This window comes from Falco peregrinus, chromosome 18 (genome assembly GCF_023634155.1).
Source record: "Falco peregrinus isolate bFalPer1 chromosome 18, bFalPer1.pri, whole genome shotgun sequence".
NCBI lineage: Eukaryota > Metazoa > Chordata > Aves > Falconiformes > Falconidae > Falco > Falco peregrinus.
The window spans coordinates 2,658,857-2,677,430 of NC_073738.1; the positions used below are offsets into that span (position 1 = coordinate 2,658,857).

At 62.0% G+C, this 18,574-nt stretch overlaps 1 protein-coding gene across 1 annotated transcript; it reads left to right on the top strand.

Moving 5' to 3' along the window:
- Positions 1 to 333: 333 nt before the first annotated feature.
- WIPF2 (WAS/WASL interacting protein family member 2) lies at positions 334 to 18,228 on the top strand. The gene is given in 12 exon segments (XM_055790015.1): positions 334 to 407; positions 1,503 to 1,570; positions 2,097 to 2,191; positions 2,312 to 2,466; positions 12,076 to 12,203; positions 12,654 to 12,786; positions 12,957 to 13,076; positions 13,579 to 14,039; positions 14,041 to 14,239; positions 15,622 to 15,831; positions 16,008 to 16,109; positions 17,046 to 18,228. Coding segments are annotated over 8 exon segments (1,437 nt in total). The 5' UTR covers positions 334 to 407; positions 1,503 to 1,570; positions 2,097 to 2,191; positions 2,312 to 2,466; positions 12,076 to 12,137; the 3' UTR covers positions 17,192 to 18,228.
- The last annotated feature ends 346 nt before the right edge of the window (positions 18,229 to 18,574 follow it).

Sequence of the window (18,574 nt, forward strand, 5' to 3'; positions counted from 1 at the left end):
CCAAGATGGCGACGACCAGGGGCCTGCCGGCCCTTCCCAACATGGCGGGCGGAGCTGCTGGCGGTAGCCGGGCCACCTCGGGGCTAGAGCGGCGGCTGGGCTGGCAGCGGGGAGTCGCTCCCCTGCGGCGCCCCGCTCCTCAGGCCGCCCGCGGAGCGCGGCAGTCCCCGCCGCGGCGGGTGACCTTCCCAAGGTGGCGGCCGCCGCGCCCTTCCCATCATGGCCGCCCGACCTCTCCAAGATGGCGCCGCGGCCGTGCCGCCCCGTCGGGCCCCGCCCACATCCGGTCCGTGCGGCGCAGGCGCAGGAGGGGCGGCGGCCGCCATTTTGTTTGGCCGCGGCTGGAGGCCGGACGGCGCCGCGGGGCCGCGTTTCCGGGTGCGGCGGGAGGAGGCCGCGGGCGGCGGGTGAGCGCGGGGGCACCGGGGCGGGCACGGCGGGGCCTGTGCGGGCCGGGGCCGCGGCCCTCCGTGGGCTCCGGCGCCTCGGGGTGGGCGTGCGGGGGGCCGTGCGGCTTGGCGGGGCGAGGGGGCCGGGGCTGCGCTGGGGTCTGTGCGGGGCCTGCTCGGGGCAGGGGGACGCGTCGGGGGCTGTTGGGGGGGCGCAGGAGGGCTGGGGTGGCCGTGGGTCCGCAGGGGCGGTGGCAGCGGGGGGCGGGGAGGCCGTGGGGCAGTGCCCAGGGGAGGCACCGGCGCTGCTGGCCGTGTCTGTGCTGGGGGGGTGTTGGCAGCGGGCCCCGGTGGCGGCGGGGGGTGCTCTGCGGGGGTCCCGGGGAGAGCTGCTCCCCACTCCGCTTCTCCCCGCGTCACGGGAAGGTGGCCGGCACGTTCGTCCCTTTGCCCCCCGTCCAGCGACGCTGACAGGGGGAGCTCCGGGCCTGCGTGTGGGCAGCACCCGTGGGTGCCTCGTTTGTGTCCTTCGGGGGGGGGACACGACACTGGGGACAGCGCTCCCAGGCACCGCCCAGGCCCAGGGTCCCCAAGCAGCGTTGCGGTCTGGTTGCTCCTCCGGGCCCGGTGCCGGCAAACCGCGGCCTGAGCAGCCTCTGCCTGCGAAGACCCGAGCGCGGGGCACATCTGGCTGGGCAGCGAAGTGCTGCGAGCGCCACGGTGGAGGCCGAGCTCTCCCTTCGGCTCTGGGTAAACACGGCTCCGCTGCGTGTTCCCCTTCCCACCCACGGAGCCTGTACGGCAGCGCCTGCCCCTGCCAGACACTGCCCAGGCAGCGTCCCAGCCTTGAGGACTGAATTCCTGCTGTGGGTTTTACCCTCTGGACCCCTCCAGAGCCCTGGTTGTAAGCACACAAATAAGGAGCTGATTGTTTTCTGCGTGTCCTTTGGGACAGAGGGAGCGCAGCAGCGCTGTGGCACGAGCAGCCGCAGCCTTCCCCCCCCCCCCCCCCCCCCCGAAGACTCAGCAGAATTGATGTGGCTCACGCCTGTCCTTGAGTGCACAGCTGGCTCCGGCGAGCAGCTCTCGCCCACCCTGGCTCTCTGTTTGCAGGGTTCCCCGCGTGCCTCGATGTCCTCAGCCGCGACGTGGGAGGGATGCGGCTGGGTTCAGGCTGCGGGGTACGTGTGCTGCATGGTGACGAGCCCCGCGAGCGGGCTGCATCCATGAGCCGGTGTGCCTGGACACCAAGCTGTGCCTCCTTGGGGCTCTGCTCTTGTTGAGGTGTCGCTTGTTTTAGCGTTTGTCCTGTCACGGAGAAGCTGCGCTGAGCCCAGACCTGGGGGAGGCAGTGGCCAGGGTGGGTTTGGGGCAGTGCAGGCTGAAGCCCCAGCAAGCCCAGCGCTGTGTCCTCTGAACCCATTTATTCTCCAAGCACTGCTCAGAGACTTTTAAGGGGTTTACCTCGAGTCCCTGTTGCTGTTAGCCAGGGCTCCGCTGCAGGTACCCCCCCTGCGGTGAGTGGGACGGGAGCCCAGGCTGTGCCCACCCCCCTCATCTGCTTGGACTTGGGCAGCGTTTCTGGGGCCCGTAGGGTGGGATGCAGGGGGAGGAGATGCCGGCTGCCTCCTGACCCTCAGCTGACGGGTGGATGTTGGGTGCTGAGCGCCTCGTGACTGCCTTGCTCCGGTTTTTGCCCCACCTCAGCATCCAGGCAAGACGTCGGCTGGGAGCCACTTCCCCCACCCCGCTGGCCGGTGGGAAGGTGGCAAGGAGCCAGTGCAGCAGCGTCCTCGGGCCAGGTGGAGGCAGAGGTTTTGCATGAAAGTCATTTCAATGAAGCACAGCCTGCACGCTGGGCTGAGCAGGAGCCCTTGGAGAGGTGCCGTGATCCCAAACCGGCCTTGTTTTACCTTTGGCAGACTTGGCCGCGGATGGGTGTCCGCCTGGGTTGCTCTAGCCTGGCCTGATCTCTGGTGTGGAGTGTCGCTGCCCCGCTGACGGCTGCCAGAGAGGATCTAATCTGACCTGACTCCTGCCTCCGCTGCCGAAGGAGGCGGCTCGGTTTGCAGATGAGGTGTGAATCCGCCTGGCCCTGGCTTGGACGTGCTCTCTGGGGCAAAGCTACCTGGCGAGTGCATCCTCCGCTCTTCGTGGCTTGGCTGCCTGTCTTCATTCCTGCCTGTCTCAGCTTATTGAGTGTGTTGTGTCCCCAAGGTGTTTCGGCACTGCTGCTTCAGCTGAGCCTCCCCCCCCGTGCTGGGAGACATCCCCTCTTTGCACCTTGCGCGACGGCAGCCGTGCTCCCTGCCGGTGCGGGCTGCCAGGCAGCACGGTGGCTCTCCCGCTCGCAGCCATGCGTTGTTGCTGGAATGCAGAGGCAGAGCCTGTTTTCCCATGGCCGCTCCGGGGCCGGGAGCACAGACCCCTCTTTGTGCCGTGGAGGGCGAGGGAGAGCTTGGCTTCATCCCGCCGTGAACAAATGGGAACTGTCGGCCGTGGCTTGCCAAGCCGGTGCCATCCAGAGTGTGTGTCGTGCCCGGCGCCGAGTCGTGAGTGTGGCACGGAGGGGAGCGCGGCTGGCCGGTCCCACCTTTACCACCACTGCCTGCCCCTCCGCCTCCCTTCCCCGCGGATCGGGTCTGTTTGGGTTAGTTTCTGCTGTGAAAAGTAGGTCTGTGGTTACGCGCTGTGGCAGATCGGCCGGTGCCGCCGACACGCGAGGCTGCAAAGCTTTCGGCTCCTGCAGCTGCAGGATATGAGACCCTGACACACAAGCCGCTGCGCAGAGTGCCGCTCTGCTGCTGTTAGATTTTCTGCTCTTGCTGAACGCATTATCTCTGAGGTGAGGTGTGCCGGTTTCCCCCCCTACCTCCACCAGCACCAAGGTGACGGGGCATGTTCCAGGTCAGGGCTCGCTTCCCGCTTTGCTTTGCTTTAAAGTGCTGTTGTCGAGGCGCTCTGGTCCTTGTCTGACCTACTTCCTTACATCTGGCTGCTTGGAAGGCAGGCAGATTTGCTCTGCCAAAGAAGTAGCTTTCTGTTGGGAAGCAAAGGTGGGAGGAGGGAACGGGGCGGGGGGGAAAGTGCCCTCCTGATGAAGGGCTGAGCATCTTGGGTTTCTCCTGCTCGTTTTCCCAGGGCAGCTCTGGCATGAGCGCAGCTCCCAGGGCTTGCTCCTCACTCTGATGTTACGAGGTTGGTTCAAAAATTAAATGGTCTTTTTCCCAAGCTGAGCCGGCTTTTTTGTCACTGGCCTCGGGGGGGGCTGCAGTACTGGGGGCTGAAACCTGCTGGGGGGATCTCCTGCAGGCTGTGGAGCTCTATGCCCCGGCATGGTGCTGGGGCTCGGGTGCCTTTCTGCTTCCTTGGGTCCATCCCCACTCCTGCATGGAGTCTCCCACATGCAGTATCAAACCCGTAGAGATTCCTGCTGCTCGGCAGGACCAGCTGCACCAGCCGGAGCCGCGGCAGCCCCGTGCCCTGGGCGCAGACTCTCCCTCCGGCAGCCCTGGGGCGGAGGCAGCTCGGGAGGGATGCTCACGGGGAAGGGGGAGAAGCTGCCGGGCAGGTGCGGAGGGTGGCAGGGAGCTCTGCTTTCCCCTTTCCAGTGGGAGCAGGTGAGGGAAGTTGCAAATGCTGCTTGGCAGAGCTCGCTCGCAGCATGGCCCCCGGGCAGTCTGGGCCGTGGGGAGACGTGGGCATCATGCCGGGCCCTGCGCCCCAGGACGCTGCTTGCTGGGGTTTGGTGCTGCTGCGCTCAAGTGTCCTTGTCGGGTCTGACCCGCTGCCGTGGCGCTCCTGCAGCGATGCACGCTGTGCTTGCTTGCGCCCAGGGCCTGTCTCTGCTTTGGCCAAAGCAGCCGGGCACCTTCCCTGCAGGGCCGGTGGTGGTTCCTCTGGAGGTGTGGGGGCTTAAAGCTTCCCTGGCCTGGGCTGGGCTCGGGGTCGACAGCTGGGGTGTGCTCGCGGCTTCGCCTGGGAGCGAGGGGCTTGCATCTGCAAGGACCATCCGACCCCATTGCCGAGTCTCTCTGTCACACTCTTTTACTAGATCACGTCTCAAAGCAAGCCCTCCTCTCCCTCTGCGCCGGCTGTAAATTTGCAGCGTGTTCTTGGCACCTACCGACCTGAAAAGCAGCCGAGTGTAGATCCGACTGTGCGGAGAACTCGCTCTGACGGGGCTTGGCTCGCTTTCCCCCTTGGCATTGACACAGGCACTTCCTTCGTGCTCTTACACCTCCTGCAGCTGCGGCTGTCACAGCGAAGGCTGGTGGGGCTGGGCCCTCGCCGCCTTCGGCCTCGTGCCCCAGCCAGGCCTCCGCTTGCCTTAAGCCATCCTGTCGATCCTACGGTGTGGATCGGCCCCGTTGGTAAGGTTTCTGTAGCTTTAGGGTCTTGCACAAGCCTCAAGTGTATACCTGTGTCCCGAGATAACACTTAAGTGTTGGGCGTTCTATGGTAGCTCGTCAGTTTTCTCCTAATGACTCGGGGTGCAAACTTGGTTGCAGGAAGGATGCGTTTCTTTAGCCAATTTGACTTTTTAGAAGCAGTCAGCAGTGGTTTTCCTAGTGGCTGCTTCCTCTCTGCGAGGTCGCTGTGGCTTTGGGGTGGTTCGGGGTGACTTTATTCCGCGGCGGGGACTGCACCCTTCCAGCAGGCACCTCCCGACAGCACCCAGTGACTTGCACTCTGCCTCGGTTACTTGTCCTGTGTATTCTGGATTGTGAGTCGGCGCATCTCTGCTTGGCCTTTGCCTAGGAAAACCCTGAGAATACTTGGCTGAGTTTTGTGGAACAGCAGGAGACCTCGCGCTCCAGCCCGGCTCCGCTTGTCTCCTTCGGGGCTGCTTCCCGCAGCCGGGCTCGGAGCAGCGCTTGCAAAAGAGTCGGCGCGGGAGGTGGGCGAGCAGGCAGAGCCCCAGCACCTCTGGCCTGCAGGAGGGGGGTGGCAAAAGGGACCAAAGGTGGAGGTCTCTGCCCTCAGCCTCCCCGCAGTCCTCGTCGGCAGATGACGAGGGTGGGAGCCTCAGGGATGCCTGGCCGGAGGTGGGAGAGACCCCAGCAGGGGACAAGGGCCGGAGGGCTAGCTGCCAAGGAGGCTCCTGGCCAGGGCAGGGCAACCAACCCAGCCCTGGGTGCTGCCTTGCTGAGCGAAGGGGCTGAAGGGCCACAGGGAGAGCAGGAGGGCGGCCGCTGCGGGCTACGGCGGGGTCTCAGCCTTAAGCCGCGTGTTTAAACACAGGCGGAGGCTGGTACGGGGGTTTAAGCTGGAGCCAGCCCTGCGGTACTTTAAAGGCATGGTTATTCTCCATCCAGGCTCTTGAGCAGAGCCGACCTCCAGGCAGCGTGTGTGTGAGTGTAGCTCATGGGTTTTCCACGGATATTTTTTATTTTTTCTTTACGGTTATAACCAAACTCTCTGGATGGGGGCCGGGGGACTGAGAGAGGCTTTTTTCCTAAGATAGCCGCGCAGCCCGTTCGGTCTCGGGGCGCAGTGAACCTCTTGCAGAGGGGCTGTCTGCTGGGCCCGTGTGCCTGGGCAGGGCCACCGCTCCCGAGGGACAGAGGAGGAGGAGGAGGATGCAGAAATGTCAGCCCTTCAGCGCTGGCCTGGCGTTGCGTCGGCTGAGAGGGCGGGTTGGTTTGGTGCCAGCCGCTCGGATGTCGGGGTGAGCCTGGCAGAAGAGCTTGGCTCAGGGTTTTGGTTTGAAAGCGTGGCCTTCAGCGGGGTCCCGTCCAATTAATGTGCTTTTTTTGGCAGAAGGTTTCACCTGGACCATTTTGCTGTCCCTACCTCGTGACTCAGACCAGCATCAGTAGACGGCTGCGGCAGCTGACGGCGTCAACTCAGGGTGGCAGGCTGGAGCTGGAGACTGGGTGCCTGCTCCCGTGTAAGGCTCGCTGGTGCTGTAAGCTCTGCCCCGTGGAGCGCCTGGTGCTGTTTTACAGATAACTTTGCGTGCTCTTGGTTTGGACTGACGGTTGGGGGGGTGGGCCTGGCTCTGCGCTGGTACTGCGGGCAGCCTCAGCCTGGTGGAGACCAAAGACTGACGCTGCGCCGGGTTTGCTGTGCGGGGAGCCTTAGATGCAGCTGCCTCTGAACCAGCCTGGTGTGAGCGAGCCCCGGCACTGCTGGGGGGCTTTAAAAAGCTCTTGGAGGTGGCTGGAGCTCTTCTCTGCTCCTCGTCCTGCTCGGAGCAGCCTGAGGCCACCGGTATTTTCCTTGCTGCCTTGCACCTCGATTAGCTCCCAGCTCTGTCAGCTCCAACGTGCAGGCTTCATTTGCTCTAAACGTGCAGACGGTGTTTGGAGCCGACGGTGAAGGGGACGGTGCATTGTTGGCAGTCGATAAAAAGGCATTTTAATCTGACCTCTAGACTAACACCACCAGGCTCAGGAGCCGCTTTCCATTCAGCGGCGTATTGTTCTCTGCGAGGCGTGGGCTGTGCAGCACGTTATTCCCAGCCGTGGGTCACCGTCAGAGCAGCCGGGAAGTCCCTGCGTCTCCCGCTGCTTCCTCCCGCTGGAACAATCGGAGATGTCCGTCGGAGAGCGGTGGTTCAGAGCGGTTCCTGCCCAGTCCCCTCGTGTGCCACCTCTCCCTCCCCGGCTTCCTTTCCCTTCTCGCCTGGCACATGGGACAGGGAGAGGCAGGGAAGTCTGTGGGCCCTCCTGGGACAGGCTCTTCCTGCTCTTCCCTTGGCTGCAGCCTAATGTCGGGACACGATTCCTTGCTCCTGATTAAAGGTTTCCTCTGCCAAGTGCACCGAGCTGAGCTGGGTGGAAAGCTGCTAAAGGACAGCCCGACTCCGGGGTCCGATGGTCGGGGCTGGGGAAGCACCAAGGGCTGTGGAATTCGGCCCTGAGGCATTAGAAACTTTTGTGTTCGGGGTTTTGTTAAAAATGCATTGTCAGTGACCGTGGGTTGTTAATAATTCACAGTGAATGTCTGAGTCCCGCGGGGCTGGAGTGTGTCTGTCTGTCTGCACGCAGCGATGCACCAGCTCTTTGAGACGCTCCAAATCGAGATGGCAGCTCACTCTCTTAAAGCATGCTGATACGATTTTAAAAGCCTGAATGACCTTAAATCCTGTGATGGCTGTCTTTCAGGATAAATTATTTATGTCGCATCTTCAGTGCTGCCGAAGCCCTCGCTCCTCAGGAACGGGCAGAAATGTCAGGCTTTGGAGGACAGGCTCTGAATTTGGAAGGGCTGCACTCAGGGTAATGAGGAACTGAGGGTTTGGATGGGAAGAGGTGGAAGATAAAGGCGCCCTGCGAGGCGGGGTGGGAGGGAGGGTGTTTAAGAGGTCCAGCCTTGGAAGTCGTCCCCAAACCGGTGCAGCCACATTCTGCAGCCGACATCAGAGGGCTGGAAATTCCTCTTGATCTGCAGTTCAAAGCCACTGCCTCCCTGAGGATGAAGCGCTTCATCTCGGGTTTGCAAATGCGGCCTCGCCGCAGCAGCGAGTGTAGCTGTGAAATACAAATCCGCCCCAGCGCCCAAATCCCCCTGAAAAGCGAGGAAACGCGCTTACTGCGTCTGAAGGTCACTGCTGTCTGTCCTGCTAAAAAAGCAACCCCCCCACCCCGAGGGATGAGCAGAATCCAGGGCTGCTTGCTGGAAAAGGCATTTCATTTCCCTTCATGGCAAATGGGGACTTGAAAAACACCTAAAAAATCCAACCAACCGAACTCCTGAAAACCGTGGTGTGTAGTCCAGGCCAGATCTGGCTAATTCAGCTGTTTTACAGGAGAGAGGGGCTGCTGAATGGCACATCCTGGGCTTTTAACAGTGTTTTGAACCCAGGGTTGGCAGGGGAGTGCCAACTCAAAACGCTCCAGGATCTTCCACCATGGTCAGTGCCACCATGGGGCGAGGGGTCTGCGGTGCCGGTGACACCCGGCGTGGCTGCTGGGAGCAGCTTTCTGCAGGGTCACCTCGATTTTAGTGAGCCCGCTCTCCTCCAAAGTGATAGCTTTTCACACGTCGCCTTCCTCCTGGTTTTCTCACAGCTTTCTTGCGTTTTGTTTTTTTCATTTTAAAAGGAAAGCTAACGTGCAAACCTGCCCCTCCCGGCTTAACCGAAGACAAGCTCTCCTCTGCGCTTTGATCTAGCTGTGTCTCTCTCGCCACCCCGATTCAGGTCTTTCAAACCACTTTCCCTGCAAGTGCAGGGAGCTGCCGTGGCGGCATATGGAGCTCTCAAAGGCTCAGATCTGGCTTGGTGAAAGGATCCCTGGTAACGAAGAACAAAGGAGAAGAAATGCAGAGAAGTCGGCTGTCGGAGCAGCATTGTTTTAAAGGGCATGGTTTCCGTAAGGCATACGCCAGACATTAAGGGGTGGTAAGCAGAGCTGGGAGAACCCCCTCCTTTTTTTTTTTTCCTGGAGGATTTAGCTTGTGTCTCCCTAATCTTTATCAGCTGTGTCTGTCTTCATGAACATTAAAGATCTAGGCTTTATTTTAAAGACAGACACAAATCACTCCAGCGTTCCCACCCAGAGGTCTCGGCTTTTCTCATGGTATGAAATAAGCAGCAGCCTCCATGTGCTGAGTTCGGTGCCTCTTGATTTTGGTTTTTCAATGTGACCTTTGCTGTTAATCCACAACCTGAATGGGGCCGTGTGCTGAAACGAAATGACCTGTTTCTCGGGAATTCAGCTCCAGTTTATCCTCAAGCTGCTTTAGCTTAAACTCTTCTCTCCCCTCCTCTCGCTCTTCTAGGTCAGAGCCTTTATCTGAATGCGGGTTTCGGTGCAGCACTAGTTTTAAGGGCATGTTAGATACGGGGAGGTAATGACTCATGGTTTTCTTTGTAGAAATACCCCTCTCCTCCCCTGTGTTTACAGGAGGTAACGTCGCTGTGGGATTGTCCCTAGTCGCTCTGCCTGATGTGGGGCTTACGTGGGGAGCAGCAGGGCAAAGAGGGGGACCTGAGCAGCGTGCTCCCCTTGCAGATGTGGCACTGCCTTGTCTTCTGACAGCCAACAAACCCCTGTCCGCCCGTCTGTGTACAGCGAGGCGGTGTGTCCCTGTCGCAGAAGTATCTGAAGGGGCGAGGTGCAGAGCTGGGTGGGGGGTGTCACCCCGTGAGTAACCAGCTGGAGCAGGAGCGTAACGGGCAGACGATGTGTGGGTGTTTTCTGTTCCCATGGATCAGGAGCAGAGGTGACGGCCCGCAGCGCTGGCACACGGCCCGCAGCGCTGGCACCGCTCCGGTGCTGGCTCAGGCCTGTGACACATGAGACCGAGTCAGGAGTCTCATTACCTGACACGTTTCTCAGCTGTATCTCTGCTAATTACCTCCAGCTGCTGGTGTTCAAACAAGGCCGGGGCCCTCCTGCCTGTCATGCCACGACGCCATCACGCCGTCCCCCGACGTCACGCTCTGCCCTGGCAGCAGCTCGCGCCGTCCTGGCCCTGTGGTCCTGCTGCAGGGTGGGCAGGAGCACAGGGGAAAAGCGCTCCTGTTGCAACATGTCCTGGCAGCGCCGGCGGGTCCCAGACGAGCACATTATGAGCCGTCTCTGATCTTGCTTTGGTGGGAAAGGTACAGGCCAAATGGGTTTGCTGGGCTTTGTTCCAGTCTGCAGAGCAGCCTGGCTTGGTGGGGCTGCAGAAATCCGGGGATTTGGGCTTTTTTGTGTGAGGCCTCGAGGTTGGTCTGGAGCAAAGTGGCACTTGGAGGTGTCAGGGGAGGGTTTTCCGGGAGGCAGGAGTGAGCTGGCGTCCCTGGCCTCCCCAGTGGGGTGGGCAAGGACCTGCTGAGTCCCGGTGGGTTCGAGCTCCTGCAGCTCCCGGCTCCGCAGAGGTGTGGCTGGTGCCACCGGAGAACTTGCCATCTCGAGTGACTTTAAAAAGGCCAGAAGATAGAGGGAGGGATGTCTTCCCAGAGAGAGGGTGTCTGTAGTTGAGGAGTTTCTCACTCAGTAGAGGAGCTGTTTTTAATTAAAAGGCAGTTTACTTATTTCTTTTCCTGAACCGCAGAGAGCTGGTGGTTCGCTTGAGGGCAGGGGAGCCGCTGGCATCGCAGAGATGCTGCTGGTCCATTTCTCCTGTTCTCACACCTCTGCCGTGATGGGGAGTGAGAACGTCACATGTGAGGATGGGCCAGGTCTTCTTCTGGCTTCCACGTACTGTAGCATCAGTAAATTGTGTTTTTTCTAGTAGAAGGTGAGTCTTAGAAGGGATCTGGATTTTAATATCTGATACAAACCATTTCAAAGGCCGTGGGCACCTGGGTTTCAGTGCCTGGGTCGTCAAGAAACTTTCACTGTCGTGGTGGATGTGTCTGTGACCTCTCTGGTCACCTGCCCTGGAGGTCAGGGATCACAAGTCGGAAGCTGCAGGTGTGAAACTGTCCTGTTCTTACCTCGGGTTGGTATTGTGGTCCCCTTTAATGGTTAGGGAACAGGTTTTCCTGGGGGAAAGACATCTGCGGTTCAGAAAGGGGCATTTATCCCCTGCCTTTTGGTCTGCCCTGGGCACCCGAAACTCCCGGGGGTGGCGAGTGAGGCCTCCAGTCATCACATTCCTATTCCCTGAGCCGGTGCTGCCGGGACAGCCCTACCTGCCTGCTGCTGTCAGAAGCACGAGCTTGCCAGGGGCCCATCCTGTGATCTCCCGGTGATTCAGGTGCCTTTTCCTGTCCCTGCTTCCTCTGTGCTCCGTCTCCGCTGCCAACCGGAGCTGCCGGGCTCCGGGGACCCCGACCTGTGCAGGCTGGGAGCCGTTCTGGGTAAGCCGTGGTGTGGGACAGGCTCCTTTTGCGCTTGTGATGCGGTGAGTTGAAATCTAATCAGGCCGATGTTGGTAACGTTCGTTTTGCTGCTGCTTGGACAGCTTCGAGGGGGGCTTTGGGGCTGTGGGGCTGTGGGAATGGCTGTTCTGGGTAAGCCGTGGTGCGGGACAGGTTCGTTTTGGGCTTGTGATGCGGTGGGTTGAAATCTAGTCAGGCCGATGTTGGTAAAGCTCGTTTTGCTGCTACTTGGACAGCTTCAAGGGGCGCTTTGGAGCTGTGGGGATGGAGCGGGGCGCAGCCAGCCTTCGGGTGTTGGGATGTTGGAGGATCGGAGGGGTTGGGAAAACCTGCCTTATCTGTCAGGGCTGTTTGGGGGCAGGAGTGATTCTCCTTGTGCCACAGGACAGCACCGTGCCGCTTCGTCTGCCTTCTGCTTGGTGATCCGTCTGGCAGATTGAACGGCGTTCGTGGCCGGAGGGACCTGCTGGGGACGCGTGCCAGGGCTGGCCGTGGTGCCTGCTGACGGGCTGTAGGCTTTGGGCTCCTGTCGCGCTTCCACGTGAGCAGCCTCCGGCTGCAGATAAAGGAGCTGGATTGATGGAGCAGGATTAGCTTGGCTGGGTTTTCTCTACTGAGCGAGGCGGTCGTGCGAAAAGTGTCCTGGGTTTCAGCAGCAGGCTCTGTGCTGGGGTGGGGGCCCTGGAAATTTGGGGTGGGGGATCCTGCTGGCTCCCGCCTCTGAGACCTGCTGCTCTGGAGTCTTGGGAGAATCTGGAGACCCTGTTGAGCCAGCTGGGAGAGAACAGCCCCAGCCCCTCTCTGCTCCGTGTGAGCTCCAGGCCCAGGGCACTAGCACTAGCTAGCCTGGGGCCATGTTTCTCGGTGGCCAGTTTGCCAGCTTTCCCTTCCAGTCCCTGACCGCTTCCTCCCTTCCCGCAGGCATGAGTGACCAGGCTAGCCCCCAGCACTGAGCCGCCGGAGCTGCTGGGAGCTGGGCCAGGATGCCGATCCCTCCTCCCCCACCGCCGCCGCCGCCTGGCCCCCCGCCGCCTCCTACCTTCAGTCAGGTAGGGTTGTAGGGTGGGCAGGTGGCCCGTCTCCGCATGGTGCCGCTTGCCAGGGGCTCCTCTATTGTCTCTGGACCTCCTCAAGTCCAACCTACGAGAGCGTCAGGTGGGCTGTGGGCTGCGCCTCAGTTTCCCTTGCGGCAGAGGAAGGGCCTGCGCTGTGCGTTAGGACCTTCTGCTCCACGATGGCCTGGAGTGGAGAGCGGGGGGTCTCGCACGTGGTTGTAACTGAGCTGAGCCTTGGCTCTAGGTAGGACGGGGTCTCAGCCTCACTCTGTAGAAGAACAGCGTGACCTCCTGGGGCAGCCCCCTCTCTCCATCGGGAAAAGAGCCCCCGGAGAAGGCTGTTTGCCAGCAGGGGGTGGGAGTGCTTCTGGGCTCAGCGGAGTGGGAAGGTGGATCAGGATGTCTGTGCACAGGCGAGCTGCTGAGCTGCTTCTTAATCTCCAGGCAAACACAGAGCTGCCGAAACTGAGCCGAGAGGAGCAGCGAGGCCGTGGGGCCCTCCTGCAGGACATCTGTAAAGGGACCAAGCTAAGGAAAGTGACACAAATCAACGACAGGAGCGCACCAATCCTAGAGAGTGAGTACCCACCTGGCCTGCACCCGGGAGGCCCTCAGCCCCACGCCGGGTGTTGCCGTGCCCTTCAGGATGGTTTCTGGGCTGTCGCCCATCTGGTTTCCAGCAGCTCCTCGTTGGAGGAGCTGATAATACCAGGCTTAACCTCCCTGTCCCTGTCCCTCTCCTTTCAGAGCCCAAGGGCAGCGGTGGCGGCAGCTACAGCTCTAGCTCAGCTGCAATCCAGGCAAAGGGCGGCCTCTTCCAAGGCGGTGTGCCCAAGCTCAGACCCGTGGGAGCGAAGGACAGCTCAGGTAATGGCCCCTGTCTGTGGTTTGCACGGAGGTTCCCTGGGAAGGCTCCCGAGCAGGAGGGGGGTTGAGGATCTTGCTGTGTTTGCTTGGGAATTTCAGCTGGGTAGAGGCAGGGACCCCCACATCAACACGCCACGTGTGGCCGCAGGCAAGCTGTGCTCTCTGCACACCGCAGCGTCCCATGACACAAACCTCCTTGGAGGGCCCGGGAGTCGTGTGTGTTGCTGAACGTTTCTTTCTGCTATTTTCTGTGGCAACCTGCCTTCCAGCAAGCCAGAGAGCGAATAGCAGTGGTGAGAGAGGAGCTGTGGTGTGGCTGAGCGCGGGGTGCCAGCTCCCTGCCTGTGCCAGACAGCGTTCCGCACGGTCTGGCCCTCCTCGGCCGAGCGGGCAGGCTGCCCCGCGCTCTGCGCAGGCTCGGGAACGAGCGCCACACGTCGCTCTCGCCATCTTCCCGGCCCGTGCCGTGCCTGGCCAGTCACTCTGCTTTCCTTCACCGCAGACAGCTCCAGTAAGCAAACCCTGCAAGTCCCCGGCTCCAGAGCAGCTGCCCCCAGGCCCCCGGTGCCGGCCAGCAACAGCCGACCTCAAGATGATGCTGACAACAGCCGGGGCTCTCCGCCGGAGCTGCCGCGCACGCAGAGGCCCTCCCTGCCGGATCTCTCCCGGCCCAACACCACCAGCAGCACCGGCATGAAGCACAGCTCCTCCGCCCCGCCGCCTCCCCCGCCGGGACGCCGTGCTGCCGCCCCTCCGGCCCCCCCGCCGGCGCACAGCGCCAAGGCCTCTTCCTACAACCGAGAGAAGCCCCTGCCGCCCACCCCGGGACAGCGACTGCCCGTGAGCAGGGACGGACCCCCTGCTCCACCACCCATCAAGCCCCCTCCCTCCCCAGTCAGTATCCGAACGGGGTCGGGGGCTCAGAGCCAGTCTCTCGCCCCCCCGCCGCCCCCTTATCGGCAACCCCCCCAGTGTCCCCAACGGCCCTTCCAGCCCCATCAACGAATCCGCCCCAGAGCTGCCGCAGAGACACAACTCCTTGCACAGGAAGACGCCGGGCGCTTTGCGGGGTCTGGCACCACCGCCACCTGCTTCAGCCTCCCCGTCTCTCCAGAGCAGTCGCCCCCCTCCGCCGGCCAGAGACCCCCCCAGCCGGGGAGCAGGTAAAAACCGTTCGCTCTGCTGAGCCTGGCTCCGTTGCACCCAGGAGCGGCCGTGGTGGGTCAGACTGTGGCCACCTGCCCGTGGGGTCTTTGGTATCTGGAAGCAGATGCGGGGGGAAGAGTCAGCGCCGGGGCGCAGTGACGCTTCTGCACGTGGCAGCCAGCGTAGGGGTTGAGCCAGGGGCAGTAGCTGGACTGTCATGTTTAATACGTGTCCTTGGTCCTGTCCTTTGTTTGTTTGGCTCCTTTCAGGCCTGATGTTGGCAGGGGGTTGCGGCTGGGCAGCTCCTGCCCGTGAGGTTGCTGTGTCCTCCCGGGGTGGGAGGTCAGAACGTGGTGGAGCCAGAGCTGTGCACGCTGTGGTTGCTCCCCGTGAGCTTCCTAAATGTCACTGGGGTAGCGACAAAAAGCTGTGGCAGAGAAGGAAGAAGCCTTTCCCTTGGTGGTGCAGCCAGACACCCTCGCTCAGCCCTGGGGAACAATCCTGCTCCTCTCCGGGCTGCTTTTGGCACTGCGTCATTTGGAGCGCAGTTGGCAGTGAAGGCTCTGTCACCTCTGGTGCAGGCATTTTGGTGGCAGGCACCACAAAGAGGGGTGACTTCGTGAGAACCACTAGCTGTTGCCCCCCTGCACATGGAGCTGGGTGTGAGCATGTCCCTGCTGCCAGGAGCGGTGACAGCTTTGCCCCGGTGCCCCCCCCCGCGCTCCTGGGCTCCGCGTCCAGACCGCAGCTCCCGCCTGGTCCCCTGCCAAGCCGCTCTGTCCTTCCGGCCCTGCCAGAATCTCTCCTTTGAGTTACAGCTGGGGATCTGCTCTGTTAGTCTGTGTGTAATTAGCTTAATGAAGAGCATGAACTGCCACTGTGCTTCTGTGGGAGGCTGGGCAGGAGCGAGAGGTGGGTTGGAGGGGCCCTGGGTCCTGTCGCTGCCTTGGCGGCCGTGTGGACGCAGCTTCCCAGCCGGGCCAGGCTGCATCTTGGCTCCATGTGGAGCCGCTGCCCTCAAACCCTGGTGTGTGCAGGCTCGGAGCTGGTCCTTGGACCCCTTCTCATGCTGAAGGTGACCTGGGCCGTGCTGGGGCTGGAGCAGCCCCCCTGGGGGTGGGCGGGGAGCCAGCGGGGAGCAGGCTGACCAGTCCCCTCCGCTGCAGCTGACGGGAGGAATGCAGATGTCAGGAGCGAGCAGGAAATCTCTGGGCGCGCGTAGGAGCATCCCTGGGCGGCCACTTTGGCCGCTGGAGCGACCTGGCTCAGCAGCTGGCCTGGAAAGCTACCTCGGAGGATGTCCTTGGCCCCGCTGCCGGAGGGAGGGTTTGCCCTGGGGATGCCGTGCCTTGGCAGGCTGCGGTGGGCCGTGCCGGTGCTGACCCAGCTCTCCTTGCAGCTCCGCCACCCCCTCCGCCGATGCTGCGAAATGGGGGGCGTGACGCCCCCCCACCCCCGCCCCCCTACAGATTGCATGGTTCCGCCGAGCCCCCGAGCCGAGGGAAGCCGCCACCACCGCCCACAAGGACCCCGGCCGGGCCACCACCACCGCCTCCACCGGTGCGGAACGGGCACCGGGACTCCATCTCCACCGTCAGAGCGTTCCTGGGTGAGTGGGACCCCGGGTGGGACCCCGGGCACGGATCTGTGCTCACTGTAGCCGCTGCTGTCCTGGGGGGCTGGAGCTGGGGGGAGCCCCCAACGTGGAGCCAAGCCCTTCAGCTTTCGCTGTGCTTGTCGGAGCCCCCCTCGCTGACCTGCCCATTTCTCCCCCCTCCTCCGCAGATGACTTCGAATCCAAATACTCCTTTCACCCTGTCGAAGACTTCCCAGCCCCAGAAGAATATAAATACTTCCAGAGAATCTACCCCAGCAAAACAAACAGAGGTAAGGGAGGAGGAGGGGTCCTCGTGGCTGATGCTCGAGGGTGGCAGGAGGTGACAGCAGTGACAGCTGCTGCCTTGTTTGCTCAGGCTGGATCACGTAGGGGCTGGTGTGAGCCGCCCCAGGCTCCTGATCACGTCCTTCCCCATGCAGCAGCGTTGCCCGGGGGCCTGCACACGCTCCCTGGAGCCCCCAGGGCAGCCTGCTGCGCTTGGGGGGGGGGGGGCCCTGAGGATTTGGGCTGTGAGGGGGGGCCCCGAGGGTTTGGGCTGTGCCTGCGTCCCGTCCCACCTGCCCCCTCTTCTGCCTGCTGAGCCTGTGCAGAGAAATGCCGCAGGGCTCGTTCCTGCCTGCGCTCAGCACCTTTGGTGCTGGAGCGGTTACAAAACAACCCCAGCAGCCGCCCCTGTGGCCAAAGCTGGTGTTGGGCAGGGGCTGGGGGGGTGGGGGGTGAAGAGCCCCCCAGTGCATCCCAGTACAGGCCTGACTGGTGTGGCCCTGAGCAATGGTGCTTGGACCTGGCGCTGGCGGCACAGCGCAAAGTGCCCTTGCTGCGCCGCTGCTGCGCGTCAGCCTTGCGGATCCTGGAGGAGACTCCGGGGAGAATGGGATGCTCGTTTATTTTTAGAGCGATGAATGTTTAATGTGGATTTGAAAAGCTCTGAGCTTTCCATGCGTGCTGCAGCGGCTGGTTTTGAGTCGCAAATCCCAGGCTCCAGATCTCTGCAGGGAGTATGCTGGGGTGGGGGTGGGGGGGCTGCTGGCGTGAGGATGTGGAGGAGGGAAGGCAGACGTGTCGGATCCTGCTCTGCGGAGCACCGGGGTGCTGACCCGCTGAGCTGGTGCTGGTGGCTTCCAGCGTGTGCCAGCAGCGCGGGGCACGCCGTGCCCACCATCTCTGTGCAGGTTCTGGTTTCAATGGTCTTTCTTGTCTTTCAGCTACACGTGGGGCCCCCCCCCCTGCCCCCCATCCCCAGGTGAAAGCGGGCTGCACAGGCGGATTGTTCCTGAGCAGAGAGACAAACCTCCTCCCCCTTCCTCAGGCGGACCCTCCCCACCTCCCTGCCCCCCAGGATCCTGCATGAGAAACTTCCAGCGTCTTTGGTTTTCCCAGCTGCACCAGGACGAGCAGATACCTCCAGCCCAGCTCTCTCCGCCAGCCCACCCTCATCTATGCATCTCCCCCGGGACTCGGGGACCTTGCTGGCAAACCCGCCTGGGTCCTTTCCTCCTCGTTCGTCGCAGATCCCGGTTCGGGCCAGGATCCCACGTCCAGCCGCAGCCTGGGAGCCAGGCGCGAGGACTTGGGGCAGTTGGGACCGGAGGTGGCTCAGTGCCCGATCCCTCGGGGCTGGGGCAGAGCGAGGGCTCGGAGAGGAGCTGGGGTAGGGCAGGGGGTGGATGCGCTGCGTGATCACCGGCTGCGCCGGCGGTGGAGCGAGCGGGAGCTGGGATGCACCGGCAGAGCCTCGTTACTCCGGCGCAGCCGATTGCTTTTTTGCACAGGAGCCAGTGGAGGAGCAGGGGGGTGACAGGGACCATCCAGGGAGACCCCCACAGCCCTGGGCAGGGGCTGGGGGCCACGAGGTGGCTTGAAGCTGGGGGGGGGGACACCCCCCTTTCTCTGCTCCCACCCCCCACACCCCTCCGGCAGCATCACCCCCCAAACCCACCGCAGCCTTTTCACACCACGGGGTTTTGATGGGGCGAGGAGGCGCCCGGCGGCAGCACCCCGGCTTTTAACGCTAAATCACCAAACTTTGAGCATTTTAACGGGAAGACACTAATTATCCGTGGAGGAAACGGGGGGTGGGGTGGTGGTTTGTTCTTTTTCTTCTGTGGCAGGGGGGGAACGTGGGGAGGGAGCTGGGGCCACAGCCCCCGCGCTGGGGGGGCTCCGCTGACGTTTTGCCTTACACACTCCCCTGTCCGACTGTTGGTACCGGGGCTGGATTCTCTGTATTTACTCGCAGTACCGGGGTGGGCTGGACATTAACCGTAGTTACTGATCTATTTTGTACGTTGTAAAAAGCTTGTACTATAGGAGGAAGGTGGGCTCGCTGCGGGGGTACTAAACCCTCCCCTCTAACTGTTTTGGGGGATTTTTTTTTTTTTTTTTTTTTTTTTAAAAGAAGATGGAAACTTTCCCTGTTGAGGCTGGAGCCAGGCAGTGGCACAGGGCAAGGGATGCGTGGGTGGGGGGTGGGGGTGTTTCTCTGGAGGATGAGCCCCCCGTCACCCCCCCCAGTGCTGCCTTTTTGGTTTAAATAAAGGTAAAACACGGTTCTCCCCGAGCGCCAGCCCCTCCTGGGGCGTGAGGGGCTGTTTTAAGAGGGAACAGAATAAAAACAGAGGAGCTTGAAATTCCATTTAAATAAAAGTAATAAAGATACACGACTCTTCAGGGGCACCGGCTGGAGGAGGGGGGAGGTGCAGGGGAGCTCTGCGCCTCCCTAAGGACCCCCCCC